Source organism: Astatotilapia calliptera, chromosome 19, assembly GCF_900246225.1.
Source record: "Astatotilapia calliptera chromosome 19, fAstCal1.2, whole genome shotgun sequence".
In the NCBI taxonomy this organism is placed as follows: domain Eukaryota; kingdom Metazoa; phylum Chordata; class Actinopteri; order Cichliformes; family Cichlidae; genus Astatotilapia; species Astatotilapia calliptera.
Window position 1 is genome coordinate 7,672,790 of NC_039320.1, and position 16,796 is coordinate 7,689,585.

At 43.8% G+C, this 16,796-nt stretch overlaps 1 protein-coding gene across 2 annotated transcripts; it reads left to right on the forward strand.

Annotated features, from left to right (window-relative positions):
• The first annotated feature begins 754 nt into the window (after positions 1-754).
• On the forward strand, positions 755-16,403 carry LOC113012626 (CD109 antigen-like). 2 transcript variants are annotated; one of them, XM_026152919.1, is made up of 32 exons: positions 755-835; positions 968-1,122; positions 1,207-1,235; positions 1,333-1,566; positions 1,668-1,790; positions 1,880-1,919; positions 2,694-2,775; positions 2,867-2,957; positions 3,071-3,194; positions 3,274-3,383; positions 3,460-3,651; positions 3,893-3,994; positions 4,075-4,137; positions 6,051-6,221; positions 6,315-6,467; positions 7,118-7,184; positions 7,270-7,354; positions 10,673-10,790; positions 10,927-11,040; positions 11,237-11,455; positions 11,584-11,725; positions 12,163-12,339; positions 12,488-12,569; positions 12,672-12,903; positions 13,010-13,181; positions 13,294-13,484; positions 13,640-13,789; positions 13,876-13,941; positions 14,384-14,520; positions 14,978-15,134; positions 15,348-15,450; positions 15,522-16,403. In XM_026152919.1, the coding sequence occupies exons 1-32, from the start codon at positions 756-758 to the stop codon at positions 15,707-15,709; spliced, it is 4,149 nt and encodes a 1,382-aa protein (XP_026008704.1). In that variant the 5' UTR covers position 755; the 3' UTR covers positions 15,710-16,403. The 2 variants fall into 2 exon arrangements, with proteins under 2 accessions (XP_026008704.1, XP_026008703.1); XM_026152918.1 differs by lacking the exons at positions 755-835; positions 968-1,122; positions 1,207-1,235; ... (1 more) ...; positions 1,668-1,790; positions 1,880-1,919 and adding an exon at positions 2,325-2,589 and having other exon boundaries at positions 6,051-6,467.
• The last annotated feature ends 393 nt before the right edge of the window (positions 16,404-16,796 follow it).

Genomic DNA, 16,796 nt, shown 5'->3' on the forward strand with positions numbered 1-16,796 from the left:
CCCATCATGTCAACTCATAATCACCGCGATGCTATTTTTACCTCGTTTTCTTTGTCCAACCTGTATTTATGTCTATAAACTTCTAAACAAGCAATTATAAAGACAAAACTCAATGTTTGAAAGCGCCTGAGATCAGCGGAGAGGGAGGGTTTCAGACAACTGTCGGATCAGTCTCATCACTTCCTCCAGAGACGCAACACCCACTGCCAGCCTGTCGTCCTTTGTTGTCACGAGATAATTAAAATGTCAAGCCTGTTTATTACATAGCTGAATTGTGCTAATATGGCTTTGTATTCAATTAGTAGGCCACAGAGTCCTGTAATGTAGCAAAATATTTCCTAAAACAACAGAGATTTGATTGGTGGTCTCCGTTTTCAAATAATATGGTCGTTTTGTGTCTAATACACATGCAGTTTTCTGTTCCTTGTGACATTTAAGATGATCTCTCCTAGTTATGGATACGATAACACCTCGGTGTGTCTCTCCGGGCTTTGGAAGTGGATTGGAATTGTCTCCACGGACAAATGATGCTCGTCTCTCCCCAGGCAAAGGTGTCGAGTGTGTGCACACCCTCCTGCTATGCTTTGTGTGCTGCGTGTGATATGCTTCCTAATCTTCCTATGCGTGTGAGAGGAGCCCCTTGGGGCCCTGGCAGGAGGACAGGAGGAGGAGCTTGGTCACTCAGGTACAGGTAAAGTGACGCGTTTGCTGTCAGTTTGGAGTCAGAAGCAAACATTCGAAGCGTGACTGTGAACATGAACGCGATCTGGACCCTAGCTGTTTGTTTCAAAGTTGTGAGTTTTGCCGTTTCTGGTCGGACGCAGAATTCATCCAGGTAAGTGGTGGAATTTGGTATGAAGGGAGTCGCATTCGTTTCCTGAACGAGAACGCCTCCATTCGTGAATGAATTGATGGCGCACAACCACCTCCGTTCGTCAGTAACTCACCTTTCTTTCCTCTGTGCCAGTGCTACGTTGTATCTGGTCTCAGGTCCAGAGGTGGTGCACGCTGGCACGCCGACTCCTCTGGCCGTCACCGTGTTCGGAGACTTCCCGGGCACGGTGACAGCTGAATTGGGACGTGGAAGCACCAAAGTATCGCTGACCGAAGACTTCCAAGAAGGTGATATGCAGTCACAAGCCGATTCAAGCTTGAATTAGTTTCTTTTAACTTTCGGGAGGGTTAAAAGGTCATTCTGTTTTAAAGGTTTGACGAGTGTCCTCACGCTTCCTCCTGTAAGTATAGTTTTTATTTCTTCTCACGGCAGTAGAGGGGGGAAAAAAAGTCTTTCTGACTGGGATCACAGTGTTAACACTTATGTCATCGCTCCAGATTCCTGACTCCTTAACCCAGAATTCCCTCTTAAACCTGACGGTGCGGGGCTACAAAGGAAACACTGTCATTTTCACCAACACCACCACCCTAACCTTCAGTCCCAGGAATGTGTCCACCTTTATCCAAACTGACAGATCCCGCTACCATCCAGGGGACGCAGTCAAAGTCAGAGCCGTGTGCGTTCAGCTGGATAACCATCCATACAAGGACAGAGTGGATCTCTCTGTACGGGTGCGTCTCTATTGTCTGTGTGAAAGAACAAAGCCACAGGAACTCTGTTCTTTTTTCATTGCTCACTGGGACCTTGACTGATATTCCTTTCTTACATGCAGGATCCCAGTGGGAATATCGTTGACAGGTGGGAGTCCACGCCCAATCTGGGAATCGTGTTGCGAGAATTCCCTTTGTCCCAGACGGCTGCTCTTGGACGCTGGGTGATCGCAGCTACTGTGAATGTAGGGTTGTTGTTGTTTTCCCCTCTGCACGCTGTGATGGACTAAGAAGGAATATCTTCTCATCCGAGCTTCCCTCTTCTTACATGCAGGGTGTGGCTGACGAGAAGCAGTTTGTTGTGGAGCTTCATGGTAACGTGCATATCGATTTATTCCAAAATAACGGTGATGGTTTATGTTCGATCGGTCAGTTTGAGGATAGACGGCACTGGTTGACCTGAACAACATCAGTGGTTCAGAGTGAATCATTCTGACAACAGCTGGATGGATTCCTATTACATTTAATGCCTAGGATTTATCCAAATCCTTTTGCGATGCCTTGACTTTCCCTCTAAAACGGGAATGTCAAACTCATTTTGCATTGTGAGCCACAAACAGCCCCTGAAGTGGGTCGGACCAGTGAAACTCCCCTTTCTGTCGGTGTAAAGAAGTTTGACTGCACATTTGATCCCTGAAATATTTTGATATAGGAAAAAAAGACATGCAGTTTCAACTACATGCTGCTGTAGTAAATGAAGGAAATCTGTCAGCCTGATTCTTTGGGCTTAAATTGATTCCCTCTTTCATATTTTCCATCCTGTCGGGTCAACTGTAGTCTTCGACGAGCCGATTCTGGCCCCCAGGCTTTATATTTGACACCCCTGCTGTAGAATCGCCACGTACTTCAGCTCTACATTTTCTAAATGACTTAAAGTCACAGTTCCCAAATGGCAACGTCTGTTCCCTTTGGCGAGCTTCCTGTCACGCCACTCGCTGACATTTTTGTTTTGACGGATCTTCTAATCTTCTTGTTGAGTCTCAGGTCAGCTTGTAATTTTCCCAGCGTCCACTTCTGCAGTGCTTTGTTCTTGGTATCGAAACTAGGATTAAACTGAGATCTACCAAAATGACCATCCTGTCTCACAGAGCGCCCACACTTTGACGTTCTGATCAAGACGCCGTCACACATCCTTGCTGGAGATGACGTCTCAGGATCAGTGAGAGCACTGTGAGCTCATCTGGATCATTTCAGCCAATAACATATTTTCATACATATAAGTGAAGCAAGTGAAGCAGCATTAGTGTGTTTTTCCATTTAGGTACCCTGGTGGACGACCCTTAGGTGGAACATTAGTTGTTTCTCTGGAGTCTGCTATGAGCAACACGACCTCTGCTATGCAAACTAAAGAGGTGAAGCTCTCCATGTCCCCTTTTCTTCAGTTTTTCATATCTTTAATCATAAACTGAAACAGCAATAGAAACTATAAGAGACACTATCTGTCATTTTTAACCTTCGCTTTCAGTTCTACGGATCAACACAGTTTTTCTTCAGCAATGATCAACTCCAGGCTCTGCATACTTCATCAGTTAGCAGTGACGGTCGTCCCACTGTGCACGTTACTGTCTCTGTTAACGACAGCACCACAGGTATGACGCATTTTAATAAACCAGCGTTGCTGCAAGTATAACTTTAACTTCACCAAACAACATGATGTTCTTTGTTAAGGGTTTAAAGTGAACAAAACCGTGAAAGTCCACCTGATGCAGAATGTATTCCAGCTCACATTCCACGATTTTCCACCCACGCTAAAGCCGTCATTACACTTCTCTACAAACGTGAGTTATTATTATTATCATAACTCACATGTCAGAGCCTTTTGGACACAGTATTAGTGCCTCCTCTGTTTCACAGCTCAGGATCTCAAGATACGACAGGAAGCCGCTCAGCTCAGTGGATCTAAAGCACTCTGCTGTGGTTCAAATCAATCAGATAACGTCTGTGAAAAACGCAGAACCCACAGCTCTGATACTTCCTGTGTCTGAGGACGGGGACGTCCGCATCAGGTTTAAATTACAGGCTCAAGTTGTGACGCTCTTTATTCAGGTCAGTAATGTAATTCTCCAACACGCAAAGGTGGACTTGCAGAACAATCACAGTTCTGTACTTTTGTTGCTTGTAAGAGTTTCAGTAGCGTAAAAGATGACATTAAATTTAAGAGAAATGACTGAAATTAAAAACACGACCTCTGATGTGTTATGTTTTCAGAAGAACAAAGAAAGATGGAGAACATCAGTTCATAAGTGCACATTTTCTTTATCTTACTGCTATAAATACTGATTTTTAGGCCAGATTTCAGTCCAGTGAGGAGACTCTGAAGATTTCCAACAACTTCTCCTCTCCGAGCGACTCGTATGTTCAGATCGCCCCCGGCAACACATCTGCACAGGTATTATATACAAAGTTAATATTTTTAATATATCACAGCTGCATGTATCCAAAATGTAACTATATTTATTTAATTTCCAGATTGGCTTGCCTCTGCAGATAAATGTAGAGAGCACCTTTAACCTGACCAAGCTTCACTTTGTGGTATGTTTGGTTAAATACACAGTGTGTGCATTTGATTTTCTGCATCTTTTCTGCATTAAGGACAAAATGCAACATATTGTAAAGTAAAATTAATTTTATGAATTGCAAGAAAATCTTACAGTGGCCAGCACATAAGTGTCTAAGCTTATGTTAATGTAAATCATTTCTGTGGCTTTGTTGTGTTACACACAATTACTCATTAATGCAGAGTACTATGTGTGTGTTTAAACACTGTTACCGGAAGTTGTGCACCTGTCCGTGACACTTCTTCAACCCAACAATGATTTAGTAATGTATGTACAGTGGGGCAAAAAAGTATTTAGTCAGCCACCGATTGTGCAAGTTCCCCCACTTAAAATGATGACAGAGGTCAGTAATTTGCACCAGAGGTACACTTCAACTGTGAGAGACAGAATGTGAAAAAAAAATCCATGAATTCACATGGTAGGATTTGTAAAGAATTTATTTGTAAATCAGGGTGGAAAATAAGTATTTGGTCACCTCAAACAAGGAAAATCTCTGGCTCTCACAGACCTGTAACGTCTTCTGTAACTTTTCTGTCCCCCACTCGTTACCTGTATGAATGGCACCTGTTTGAACTCATCATCTGTATAAAAGACACCTGTCCACAGCCTCAAACAGTCAGACTCCAAACTCCGCCATGGCCAAGACCAAAGAGCTTTTGAAGGACACCAGGAAAAGTATTGTAGACCTGCACCAGACTGGGAAGAGTGAATCTACAATAGGCAAGCAGCTTGGTGTGAAAAAATCAACTGTGGGAGCAATCATCAGAAAATGGAAGACATACAAGACCACTGATAATCTCCCTCGATCTGGGGCTCCACGCAAGATCTCATCCCGTGGGGTCAAAATGATCATGAGAACGGTGAGCAAAGATCCCAGAACCACACGGGGGGACCTGGTGAATGACCTGCAGAGAGCTGGGACCAAAGTAACAAAGGTCACCATCAGTAACACACTACAACGGCAGGGAATCAAATCCCGCAGTGCCAGACGTGTTCCGCTGCTGAAGCCAGTGCATGTCCAGGCCCGTCTGAAGTTTGCCAGAGAGCACATGGATGATACAGCAGAGGATTGGGAGAATGTCATGTGGTCAGATGAAACCAAAGTAGAACTTTTTGGTATAAACTCAACTCGTCGTGTTTGGAGGAAGAAGAATACTGAGTTGCATCCCAAGAACACCATACCTACTGTGAAGCATGGGGGTGGAAACATCATGCTATGGGGCTGTTTTTCTGCCAAGGGGACAGGACGACTGATCCGTGTTAAGGACAGAATGAATGGGGCCATGTATCGTGAGATTTTGAGCCAAAACCTCCTTCCATCAGTGAGAACTTTGAAGATGAAACGAGGCTGGGTCTTCCAACATGACAATGATCCAAAACACACCGCCCGGGCAACAAAGGAGTGGCTCCGTAAGAAGCATTTGAAAGTCCTGGAGTGGCCTAGCCAGTCTCCAGACCTCAACCCCATAGAAAATCTGTGGCGGGAGTTGAAAGTCCGTGTTGCTCGGCGACAGCCCCAAAACATCACTGCTCTCGAGAAGATCTGCATGGAGGAATGGGCCAAAATACCAGCTACTGTGTGTGCAAACCTGGTAAAGACCTATAGTAAACGTTTGACCTCTGTTATTGCCAACAAAGGTTATGTTACAAAGTATTGAGTTGTATTTTTGTTATTGACCAAATACTTATTTGCCACCCTGATTTACGAATAAATTCTTTACAAATCCTACCATGTGGATTCATGGATTTTTTTTTTTTCACATTCTGTCTCTCACAGTTGAAGTGTACCTCTGGTGCAAATTACTGACCTCTGTCATCATTTTAGGTGGGGGAACTTGCACAATCGGTGGCTGACTAAATACTTTTTTGCCCCACTGTATTTTGTAGGTGAGCTCTAAAGGCCAGGTGGTAGCTGCTGGGACCCAAAACTCCTCGTCCTTCTCTGTGACCCCAGCGCTGTCCTGGGCCCCTGCGGCCTGTGTCACCGTTTACTGCATCCTGTCTGACGGCGAGATCATCAGCGACGCAGCACAAATATCCATCAGTCGAGACAGCTATGTACAGGATCTCGTTTTATTATATTGCTCTAATGAATTCCCAACAGTAATCCTCTTCATCCTGTGCCGTACTCTGTGTGCGTGCTCCCCTCAGGTGTCATTAAAGTGGAGCAGTGAAAGCGCCCAGCCAGGTGAGCAGGTATCGCTGACTGTGACCGGTCTTGAATCCAGGTCTCAGCTGGCAGTCACGGTAATGGGGACACACGATGACGCCCTGCAGCCCGATCTGAACTTTAAAGAGGAAGGGGTATGACCGCAGTAACCATGCTTCCTTCTGTATAAATGCTGATTATGTCTGCAGACAAAAGCTTAAAATTCATCTGTGAAACATGAGCTCCTGCGAACCTTCGTCAGAAAGTCACCTGTTTTAGATACCGCAGGATTTCCTTCATATTGTTCTCCCAGTCACCCCAGTCACCTCAGTCCCCCGGCACACTGTTCCCAGTTAGATACTGCACGGAAATTGAAAAAGTGATCACTAAACCGGCTCGTCCAGATATAACATATCTGTCTGCTTTGTTAGGAGGTGACTCCTGTTTCTAAGAGCTGGTAACCTCAGTGCTCTGGATTCAGGACCTGAGGCTTAAGGATCGCTGCAATAGAGGAAACCAAGTGTCACCTTTTCTCACCTCCAAAGCTCTGACAGTCTGTAGAGAGTGTGTGTGTGAGAGAGAGTGTAGGTGTGAGTGTGTGTGAGAGTGTAGGTGTGAGTGTGTGTGTGTGGTAGAATAGATCATTTAAAAACTGCGATCGCCTCAGATTCCTATAAAGACGCTTAGACTTTACGTCACACCTGACTTCTAACTCATGTGGTGATCTGACAACAATCCATTTAAAAACTTTCTCGCCCAAACAGATTCACTGTTACCCATTTTTCCTCTTCCTGTCCCACCACAGGACTGTGATCTTCAGATCCTGACCAATACGAAATTATACAGGAAAAACCAGCCTGGACCTAAAAATGGTAAAACGGCTGTTTTTTTTTGTAGTTACGATACTGACTTGACTTTGCATCTTCAGTGCTATAAATACAATCTCATGGCTTTCAGAAGGACATGCCCCAGAGGTGCACAAGGACTGGCACCACTGGATGGATGGTGCTGAAGCTTTGCTGTGGTTGAACACTAACGTTAGGTAAGGGCTGAGAGGGGAAGGTGATTCATCTGATCCACTACAGGGAGTGCAGAATTATTAGGCAAATGAGTATTTTGTCCACATCATCCTCTTCATGCATGTTGTCTTACTCCAAGCTGTATAGGCTCGAAAGCCTACTACCAATTAAGCATATTAGGTGATGTGCATCTCTGTAATGAGAAGGGGTGTGGTCTAATGACATCAACACCCTATATCAGGTGAGCATAATTATTAGGCAACGTCCTTTCCTTTGGCAAAATGGGTCAAAAGAAGGACTTGACAGGCTCAGAAAAGTCAAAAATAGTGAGATATCTTGCAGAGGGATGCAGCAGTCTCAAAACTGCAAAGCTTCTGAAGCGTGATCATCGAACAATCAAGCGTTTCATTCAAAATAGTCAACAAGAAGCGTGTGGAAAAACCAAGGCGCAAAATAACTGCCCATGAACTGAGAAAAGTCAAGCGTGCAGCTGCCAAGATGCCACTTGCCACCAGTTTGGCCATATTTCAGAGCTGCAACATCACTGGAGTGCCCAAAAGCACAAGGTGTGCAATACTCAGAGGCACGGCCAAGGTAAGAAAGGCTGAAAGACGACCACCACTGAACAAGACACACAAGCTGAAACGTCAAGACTGGGCCAAGAAATATCTCAAGACTGGTTTTTCTAAGGTTTTATGGACTGATGAAATGAGAGTGAGTCTTGATGGGCCAGATGGATGGGCCCGTGGCTGGATTGGTAAAGGGCAGAGAGCTCCGGTCCGACTCAGACGCCAGCAAGGTGGAGGTGGAGTACTGGTTTGGGCTGGTATCATCAAAGATGAGCTTGTGGGGCCTTTTCGGGTTGAGGATGGAGTCAAGCTCAACTCCCAGTCCTACTGCCAGTTTCTGGAAGACACCTTCTTCAAGCAGTGGTACAGGAAGAAGTCTGCATCCTTCAAGAAAAACATGATTTTCATGCAGGACAATGCTCCATCACACGCGTCCAAGTACTCCACAGCGTGGCTGGCAAGAAAGGGTATAAAAGAAGAAAAACTAATGACATGGCCTCCTTGTTCACCTGATCTGAACCCCATTGAGAACCTGTGGTCCATCATCAAATGTGAGATTTACAAGGAGGGAAAACAGTACACCTCTCTGAACAGTGTCTGGGAGGCTGTGGTTGCTGCTGCACGCAATGTTGATGGTGAACAGATCAAAACACCGACAGAATCCATGGATGGCAGGCTTTTGAGTGTCCTTGCAAAGAAAGGTGGCTATATTGGTCGCTGATTTGTTTTTGTTTTGTTTTTGAATGTCAGAAATGTATATTTGTGAACAGAGGTGTGGACTCGAGTCACATGACTTGGACTCGAGTCAGACTCGAGTCATTAATTTTATGACTTTAGACTTGACTTGAAAAAATGTTCTAAGACTTGTGACTTGACTTGGACTTTTACACCAATGACTTGGGACTTGAATTGGACTTGAACCGGTTTACTTGAAAAGACTTGATATTTTACCCCAAATACAAAATTTAACATGCATATTATATAGAGATTGAAAATGTGACGTCATTCACGGGTAGAACCGCAAAGGATTCTGGGAACTCGTGGCAAGCGGTACTAGCGCACGCAGGCTTTCAATTAAAATCAGTTATACAGCGATAAAAAGAAACACAAGAAGCTGTTGTATTATTAACTGCAATAGCCGGTCGCATGACAGCCATGGGAAGCCGACGGGTAAAGAGATCGGTTGTTATCGGATTACCTCGTTGAAGAGAAATTGTTCGAGCCATGTTTCCGAAGTAACAAAGAGGCGACGGGTGGCCTGGATTGCAGCCATTCAAAGATCAAATATAACGTCCCAGAACACTCCAGCTCACAGGTTAGTCTGCTCCAAGCATTTACACAAAGGTCAGTGTTTTTTAGTAGTTAATACGTCACTTTCATAACATAACTGGTGATATAGGTTACAAGCAAGTCTGGCGCTGAACAGAAATTGTCGCGCTATGCTCCTTTATTTATTGTGCATAAATAGTGAATTGTCCTGACACAATATTGCGTTTCGCCTCTGTTGTTATGGTACACTGACAAAAACATATACTTTTATTCACAGGATAAAACAGGTTTTTTGTATCACTAATTGCCCAGTACGATTACAGCATACAGTATTATTGTCACTGCTACATTTCTGTGATGCTACCAGAAATTATTTCCACTACTAATTAATTACCGTTGAGCTCAAAGGTCCTATTAATAAACGGTTAACGAATGTGTATTTATGACGACGATTTGTGAGACTGGTAAACTTATGATACGTACGATGGTCTTTACTTTCTACACGGTGCATTTCAAGGTCCTGCACCCATCCGTCGGTAAACTGTACCTGGGCTTGTTGCAGTGACCTGAAGTTACTAAACTTCATGAGTGTATGCACTCACTCCAAGAACCGTATGATTATAAATATGCATATAAATATGCTACGATGAGATAGCTGACTTCATCTAACTAGCAAATGTTTTCCAGGCTACGTTGGTAATGCAGTTTTTTTTAATGTGTATGATATTTTTGTCATGCGGTTTTAAAGCCGGTCCTACAACCGCATCCAAGAATAACATGCAGCTTATCTCAGAACTGTCGGTGAAAATTATTCTTGGAGCTAGGTTTAATTGAGCTGCATTTTAAAGAGGTGCAATTTCACAATTTGTGTATATTTTCTAAGTTAACTATTTTGTCATGTGTTGAGAAAAACACAGATTTTAAAATTACATGGTCTAATATTTACATTTAGCATAACTGCAACATTATTTTTTCGTTGTTTTTTTTTTTTAAAGACTCGAAAGGACTTGAAATTCAAAGTTTCAGACTTGTGACTTGACTCGGACTTTTACACCAGTGACTTGAGACTCGACTCTGACTTGCCTGACATTACTTGAGACTTGACTTGAGACTTGAGGATAAAGACTTGAGACTTACTTGAGACTTGCAAAACAATGACTTGGTCCCACCTCTGTTTGTGAATGTGGAGATGTTATATTGGTTTCACTGGTAAAAATAAATAATTGAAATGGGTATATATTTGTTTTTTGTTAAGTTGCCTAATAATTATGCACAGTAATAGACACCTGCACACACAGATATCCCCCTAAAATAGCTAAAACTAAAAACAAACTAAAAACTACCTCCAAAAACATTCAGCTTTGATATTAATGAGTTTATTTGGGTTCATTGAGAACATGGTTGTTGTTCAATAATAAAATTATTCCTCAAAAATACAACTTGCCTAATAATTCTGCACTCCCTGTAGTTCACTGAATATTGCTGCTTTTTCCTTTCTCTCAGCAATCGGACTTGGACAAGTGAGAAAATACTCGTTCCAGATGGCATTACTGCTATGGGAGCTTTAGCACTGGTGATGTCAGAGAACCTGGGCTTGGTCTTCACTCCTGTGCTGCAAAAGGTAACAAAACACTCTTCACATTTCTGGTATTCGTGCTTCCTTCTTTTACGAACGAGGAGTTTTACGAACTGAGATGCTGAGGAGTTATCTTCCCCGACCTTCTTAATAACTCTCGCTTATGTTGTTTCATCGACAGCTGACTGTCTCCAAAGATTTTTCCTTGTCTCTGGGCGCCCCATCACTCCTCATCAGAGGAGAGGAGATTGTGTTGGAAGTGAAGATCATCAACCATTTGGAGCAGGAGATGGATGTATGTAGGACGCACTTTGTGGTACATTGTAGCTGAATAAGGCTGAGTTTGGTAACTAATCTGACATCTATTGACAGAGATCCGAGTCTCTCCCTGTTGCATGAATTATTGCTCACTTCCATCATTTCTGGCACGGCATATTTTCCCTGTTTTTAAAGATTGCGCTTTGCTGTCATACGTTTCTCTGCATATGTAGGTCATCGTGCTGCTAGCACAGAGCAAGTCCTTTGAGTTTGTTCTGACACACCGAAAAGATGCATCTGTTATCAATGCTCAGAAAGTCACCGTGGAGAGTCACGGCTCTGCTTCAGCTCTGTTCCCTGTGAGGCCTTTGGCTCTGGGTGAGGTGGAGATATCTGTGGATGCTGTGTCTGCAGAGGCCTCAGACAGTCTTGTTTGGAGAGTGATGGTGAAGGTATGATAAAGCAGGGAGATGTCTGAGCATAGGACGGTGCCTGCAACACGATGTCGCTACAAGATGTGCTTTTGAACTTATGCGGCACAGTTATTCCTATCATAACACTGAAATGCTTGTTCCTGAAGCCCGAGGGAGTTGAACAGTACTTCTCTCAGACGCTGTTCCTGGAGATGGAACCGGAGAAACGGAACAAATCCACAGCCCTCTCCTTCTCCTTCCCCCCAAATGTGGTGCCCGGCAGTCAGAGGGCCCGTGTGGTACTGGCTGGTAAGTCTGCCGTTTGTCCTCTTACTGTTCGTGCATGCAGTTTGTTTACTTTGAGTCATTTAGGCATGTATCATAGCAGAAAAGCAAGCGTCGGGATTTTCCTCAGCTATAGATTTCAGGTTCAGCTTGTCTTGATAGTCAGCTGCAGGATAAACGTTTCATCTTGCAGAACTGCGGCTTCCTGCTCAGTGAGGCTGTTTTTTTTTCCATCCTTCTGTAACGTGTCATTTAAGCCACTTCCCCGACTTTCAAGGTGCCCATTTAAAAAAAATACTCTTTATATTCCATTCAAAAGTTACCTTATTTGAACACTCGTCTGGTGAAAGAGACACTTTCTGTTCCCATTCCGGTCTCACCTTCCAGCTCAAATTGCTCAAAAACAAACATGTTGTTCATGCGTTAAATCTTTCCATCCTCTGTCCTGCTGCTTCTCGCAGGCGATATCCTGGCTTTGTCCATCAACAACTTGGGTTCACTGGTTCAGCTGCCGCTTGGATGTGGGGAACAGAACATGATCCACTTTGCTCCAAGTGTATATGTTATCCAGTACCTGGACACTTCAAACCAGGATGACCAAGAGCTCAGGAGAAAGGCTCTAGCTTACATGATGGAAGGTTAGATGGACCTCGGTCACTCATAAAGATCACTGACCTGGAGAACTAGTTATCACAATATATAAGAACGTCTTCTGAGTGTTAAATTGAAGGTTCTCTGAGCCCATTAAGGGGTTTGTCACAAGCATTTTTGCTTTTTTGCTGTAAGGTTATCAGAAACAGTTGTCCTACCAGAGAGAAGACGGTTCCTTCAGTGCTTTTGGAAACAGCGACACCTCTGGCAGCACATGGTAAGGTCACCCGTGTGGTCCATTTTCATAAATGTTTTCTCTAAAATCGCAAATTTTCTGATGCTCCTTCTTCTCTCTCCTCTCTTCTTTCTCTGGATCCAGGCTGACGGCCTTTGTGCTGCGCTGCTTCCTCCAGGCTCAGCCCTACGTGAAGATAGACCAGAGCATCCTGGACAGGGCTGTGTCTTGGCTCTTAAAACGCCAGGGCCCCCAAGGAGAGTTCAGTGAGGTGGGCAGACTGATCCACACCGAGATGCAGGGAGGGCTGGATAAGGGCCCGGTGGCGCTGACGGCTTATGTCCTGATTGCACTTATGCAGGATGAAATCTACACAGTGAGTTAGGGCAGAAATCTATTTTTAAGCTTTCTAGAAGCTGATACTTAAATGGACAGGATGTCTGCGAATGCTAATAATACTGTATTGGTTTCTCTGTATGAAGGAGATACACGAAGCCAGTGTGTCTCTGGCCAGAAAGTACCTGGAGGACAAAGTGTCCAGTGAAGTGATTAGTAACTACAGCCTGTGTCTGACGGCTTACGCTTTAGCTTTGGTCAACAGTCCCGTCTCTTTCACCGCACTGACTCAACTCGGCAAGAGAGCGGACTACATCGGTGACTCAGCCTTTTTTTCTATCTGAAGCTTTTATAAAAACAGCAACATCCCATCCTTTACTTACAGACTTATACAGTGGCTGTGTCAGTTAGCCTGTGGTTATTCTCTTAGATGGAGTGATGATGTGGAGTTCGTCTGCAGGCCCGAGGTCACGTAACCAGAAGCTGCCCTCAGCACAGATCGAGATGGCCTCGTATGTGCTGCTAGCTCACATCAACCGTGGCTCACTCTTTGATGGCATTACACAAATGAAGTGGTTAAGCACACAGAGAAACCATCTAGGAGGCTACGGAACAACACAGGTGAGACAAACCTCTTTTCCTCTTACTGATTCTCACCTGTGTACAGATATACAGCATATTTCAGCTCCGCCATGGATTCTCACAAATATTCCCACATTCTGCCCCTAAAGTCGATATTTATCCACGATGGCTGCATCTTCTGTTCCCTTCCTCAGGACACAGTAGTAGCTCTCCAGGCTCTGGCTTCCTACGCAGCGTTCAGCGGTGCCAATGCCATCAACCTCATGGTCAGTGTGTCTTCTCCAGAATCTTCATCACTGTTTCGAATCAACGCCACCAACTATCGAACATATCAAAGTCAAGAGGTGCATCCGTTACCTGGCGTTAGATGGTTGATATGTACAGTAACTGAAATTTATTTAATCTCCAATTTTCATTTCATGTTTCTCAGATTCCTGCTGAAAACAATCTGCATCTAAAAATATCCATGGAAGGCAGAGGCTTTGCCACATTTCAGGTGCAGTTGTACGGCTTCTCTGTTTCTGTGTACCGCTGTGGTTCCATTTCAGGAATTATTTGTAAGGTACAGATTTGATGAGAAACTGGAACTCGCCCTTACACATCAGGAATGTTTCCTCCATCGTGTTGAGCTCGACAGACGGTTTAACCACCAGCGCGCGAGCAGCATAAACTGCAGCAGCAGCTGTGCGCGATAGCTTCTCTTAGCACAACGTTGTGCATCATAAATGAAAATGCTGCATCATAATGGATCCCAAGCAATTAACGTCAGACAGCATCTGTCTGCACTGCAGATAAAATCGCTGAGAGGAGAACTGAGGTGAAAGGTTAATCTCTCCGTTGTGCTGTTAGTTTTTGTATGAGACGTGTGTTTTCTTTTAACTGTATACTTCAGCTTTTAATCGATAATCAAACATTTGTAACTGTTTCCATGACTACAGCTGAACGTCTTTTACCACTTGGAGAGGGAAACTTTTGCAGAGAACCACCAGCAAGCTGCGGACGAAGCTTTCTCATTACGCATCGATGCTGCTGATGGCAGCGACCGCAATCACATGATGTTGTCTGTATGCACAAGGTGAGCGGTTCACACATGGACAGTGCGTTTCTATGTACTGTATTTATTTTTATTTGGTTAACCCAGCCTGAAAGGATGGATTAGAAATGAGTAGATCAGAGGGACAGATCGGATTTTGCTCTTCTGAGTTAAAGTCAGAAAGGCACAGCTGAGATGGTTTGGACACGTGCAGAGGAGGGATGGTGGACGATGGAAGACCTCACAGAATATTCATGAATGTGGTGAAGGAGACCATGCAGAGGGTTAGTGTGACGGGGGAGGATGCTGGGACAGGGGGAGATGGAGGAAGATGATTTATCCAAGGAGCTTGAAAACAAAATCAAGTTTCTTGAAGACGTTTTGAGGTGAAACATCCATTACTATGAGCTGGATGACTGAGAACCTACGCAGACAAAAAGATTTATCATCATTTGGTTACTATGCATGTTAAACACTCTGAAAACTTTGTCCTCTCCAGATTAAAGGACAGTCAGCTGATACCTCACACAGGTATGGTTATATTGGATGTAGGCCTGCTCAGCGGGTTCACACTCTCTCCTGAGGCTGCTGTCCAATCAGCTGTTATCAGGAAGGTGGAGACGGCACCCGAGAAAGTCATCCTGTACCTGGATTCAGTAAGTGTTTGAAGCAGCCTAACGGCAATCAGCGTGAAGCTTTAAAACCCGCTCTATGCGTATTATTTGGGTGTGATATTAACCCCTTTTCATTTGCCCTGCAATGCTTCACCAGCACTGGTTTCCTACATTAAATGAAAATGCATGTTGATAAAATAGCAGGAATCCGATTACATCACGTGCGTAGTGACATTATTCTGGTGTCATTTGCAGCTCAACAAGTCAGAGGTTTGTATCAACCTTCCCCTCGTCAGAAACTACAAAGTGGCCCGCGTGCACGACGCTGTGGCACGCGTTTACGACTACTATGAGCCAAGTGAGTACGACTGTGAATAGTGTCGTTTTTAAAAAAATATATAATGTGAATGATCGTATTTTTAATTTCAGCGAGAAACGCGATGAGCACGTACAATTCGCGAGGTCTGCCCGGCATGGACTCCTGCTTCTTCTGTGGTGCAAACTGTGATCTCTGCAGGCCTGGAATCACCATCACCATGTCCGCTCAGTCGATGGCTGCCTACAGCTTCAGCTGCCTGTTTCTCGGACTCACTGTTTTTCTTGTTTTCGTCGGTTAGATGGACTTGGACTCACACATTCATATGTACTGGATATATATGTGTCTTTTACACAAAACTCATTTTGGCCTCGTTCTATCCAGTGGACTGTTCCTTTGTTTAGTGCTCTCTGCTGTTAACAGTGTCTTCTTTTTTGTAAAGATGTGAATATGAAATGACTGGTAGTGGAAACGTGTTAAATTTCTTTTTATCTAACACATACTATCTAAAACAGATGCATTTCCATTTAAAGCTTCTTTAAAGCTACTATGATTCCATAAGTTGAGAAAAATGAACCATTAAATGAAGGAGCGCTGTAGCCGATAGTAGCAAACAGAAGAATTAAGGTGACGTTTTCCCTCATTTGCACACATGCCCTGTTGTGTCTCTGTTGGCAGGAAATGCAGATGTACTGAGCTGCCCAGAGTCATATAAATGCTAAAAAGGATTATTGTACAGCTCTGCAGACTTCCAGCAAATGTCTGACTTGTAGCTTTAATGTTTTTAATCCCTGTTGGTATTCAGTTGAATAACCTGCTGGATTGAAGCAGCACTCACCTCACGGAGTTTGCAGGTACACTGAAAAAGGGGAAGTAACCAGGTTTGACGTTACTGATGGAATCATTAAAATAATTGTTACTGTATCTCAGAACAAATGCATGTTTAAGTTTGCACCACATAAACTCTCTAATAAACTTTCTGCTCATCTGTTTTATAGTGGCAATAATTCACACCACTTTAACACTTACTGGATTGCATAAAATCTGAAGCTGAACATGACCTTTGACCTCACACTTGGTGACTTGTTCTTTCTTTTAATAAGCTATCGTTGTTTTTTGCATTTTAATGGAAATGCACGTCTGGTTTTTATGTAAAATATTTTTTGAAAGGCTCATTGGCAAAGTGGTTTCCCTCCAGGGACAATGAAGCTTTTCGGTTCATAAGTAAAAGCAGACATGGAAAGCAGAACATTAGATGTCCCACAAAAAGGAAACTGACTCACATCTGGACCTTCAGCTGTTGGTTGTGCAGCCTGTGAGAACATCTCATAAATTCTTTCCTTGCCTTAATTACTCCCAAGCTAAAGGTAAAGCTCCTGTCGTTCCAT

What these genes read in the sequence shown, in the direction of transcription:
- LOC113012626 (XM_026152919.1), top strand. Translation starts at nt 756, where the DNA reads ATGAACGCGATCTGGACCCTAGCTGTTTGTTTCAAAGTTGTGAGTTTT. An exon ending in CATTACACTTCTCTACAAAC is followed by an intron (nt 3,384 to 3,459) that starts GTGAGTTATTAT and finishes TCTGTTTCACAG; the next exon opens with CTCAGGATCTCAAGATACGA. An exon ending in TCTAGCTTACATGATGGAAG is followed by an intron (nt 12,340 to 12,487) that starts GTTAGATGGACC and finishes TTTTGCTGTAAG; the next exon opens with GTTATCAGAAACAGTTGTCC.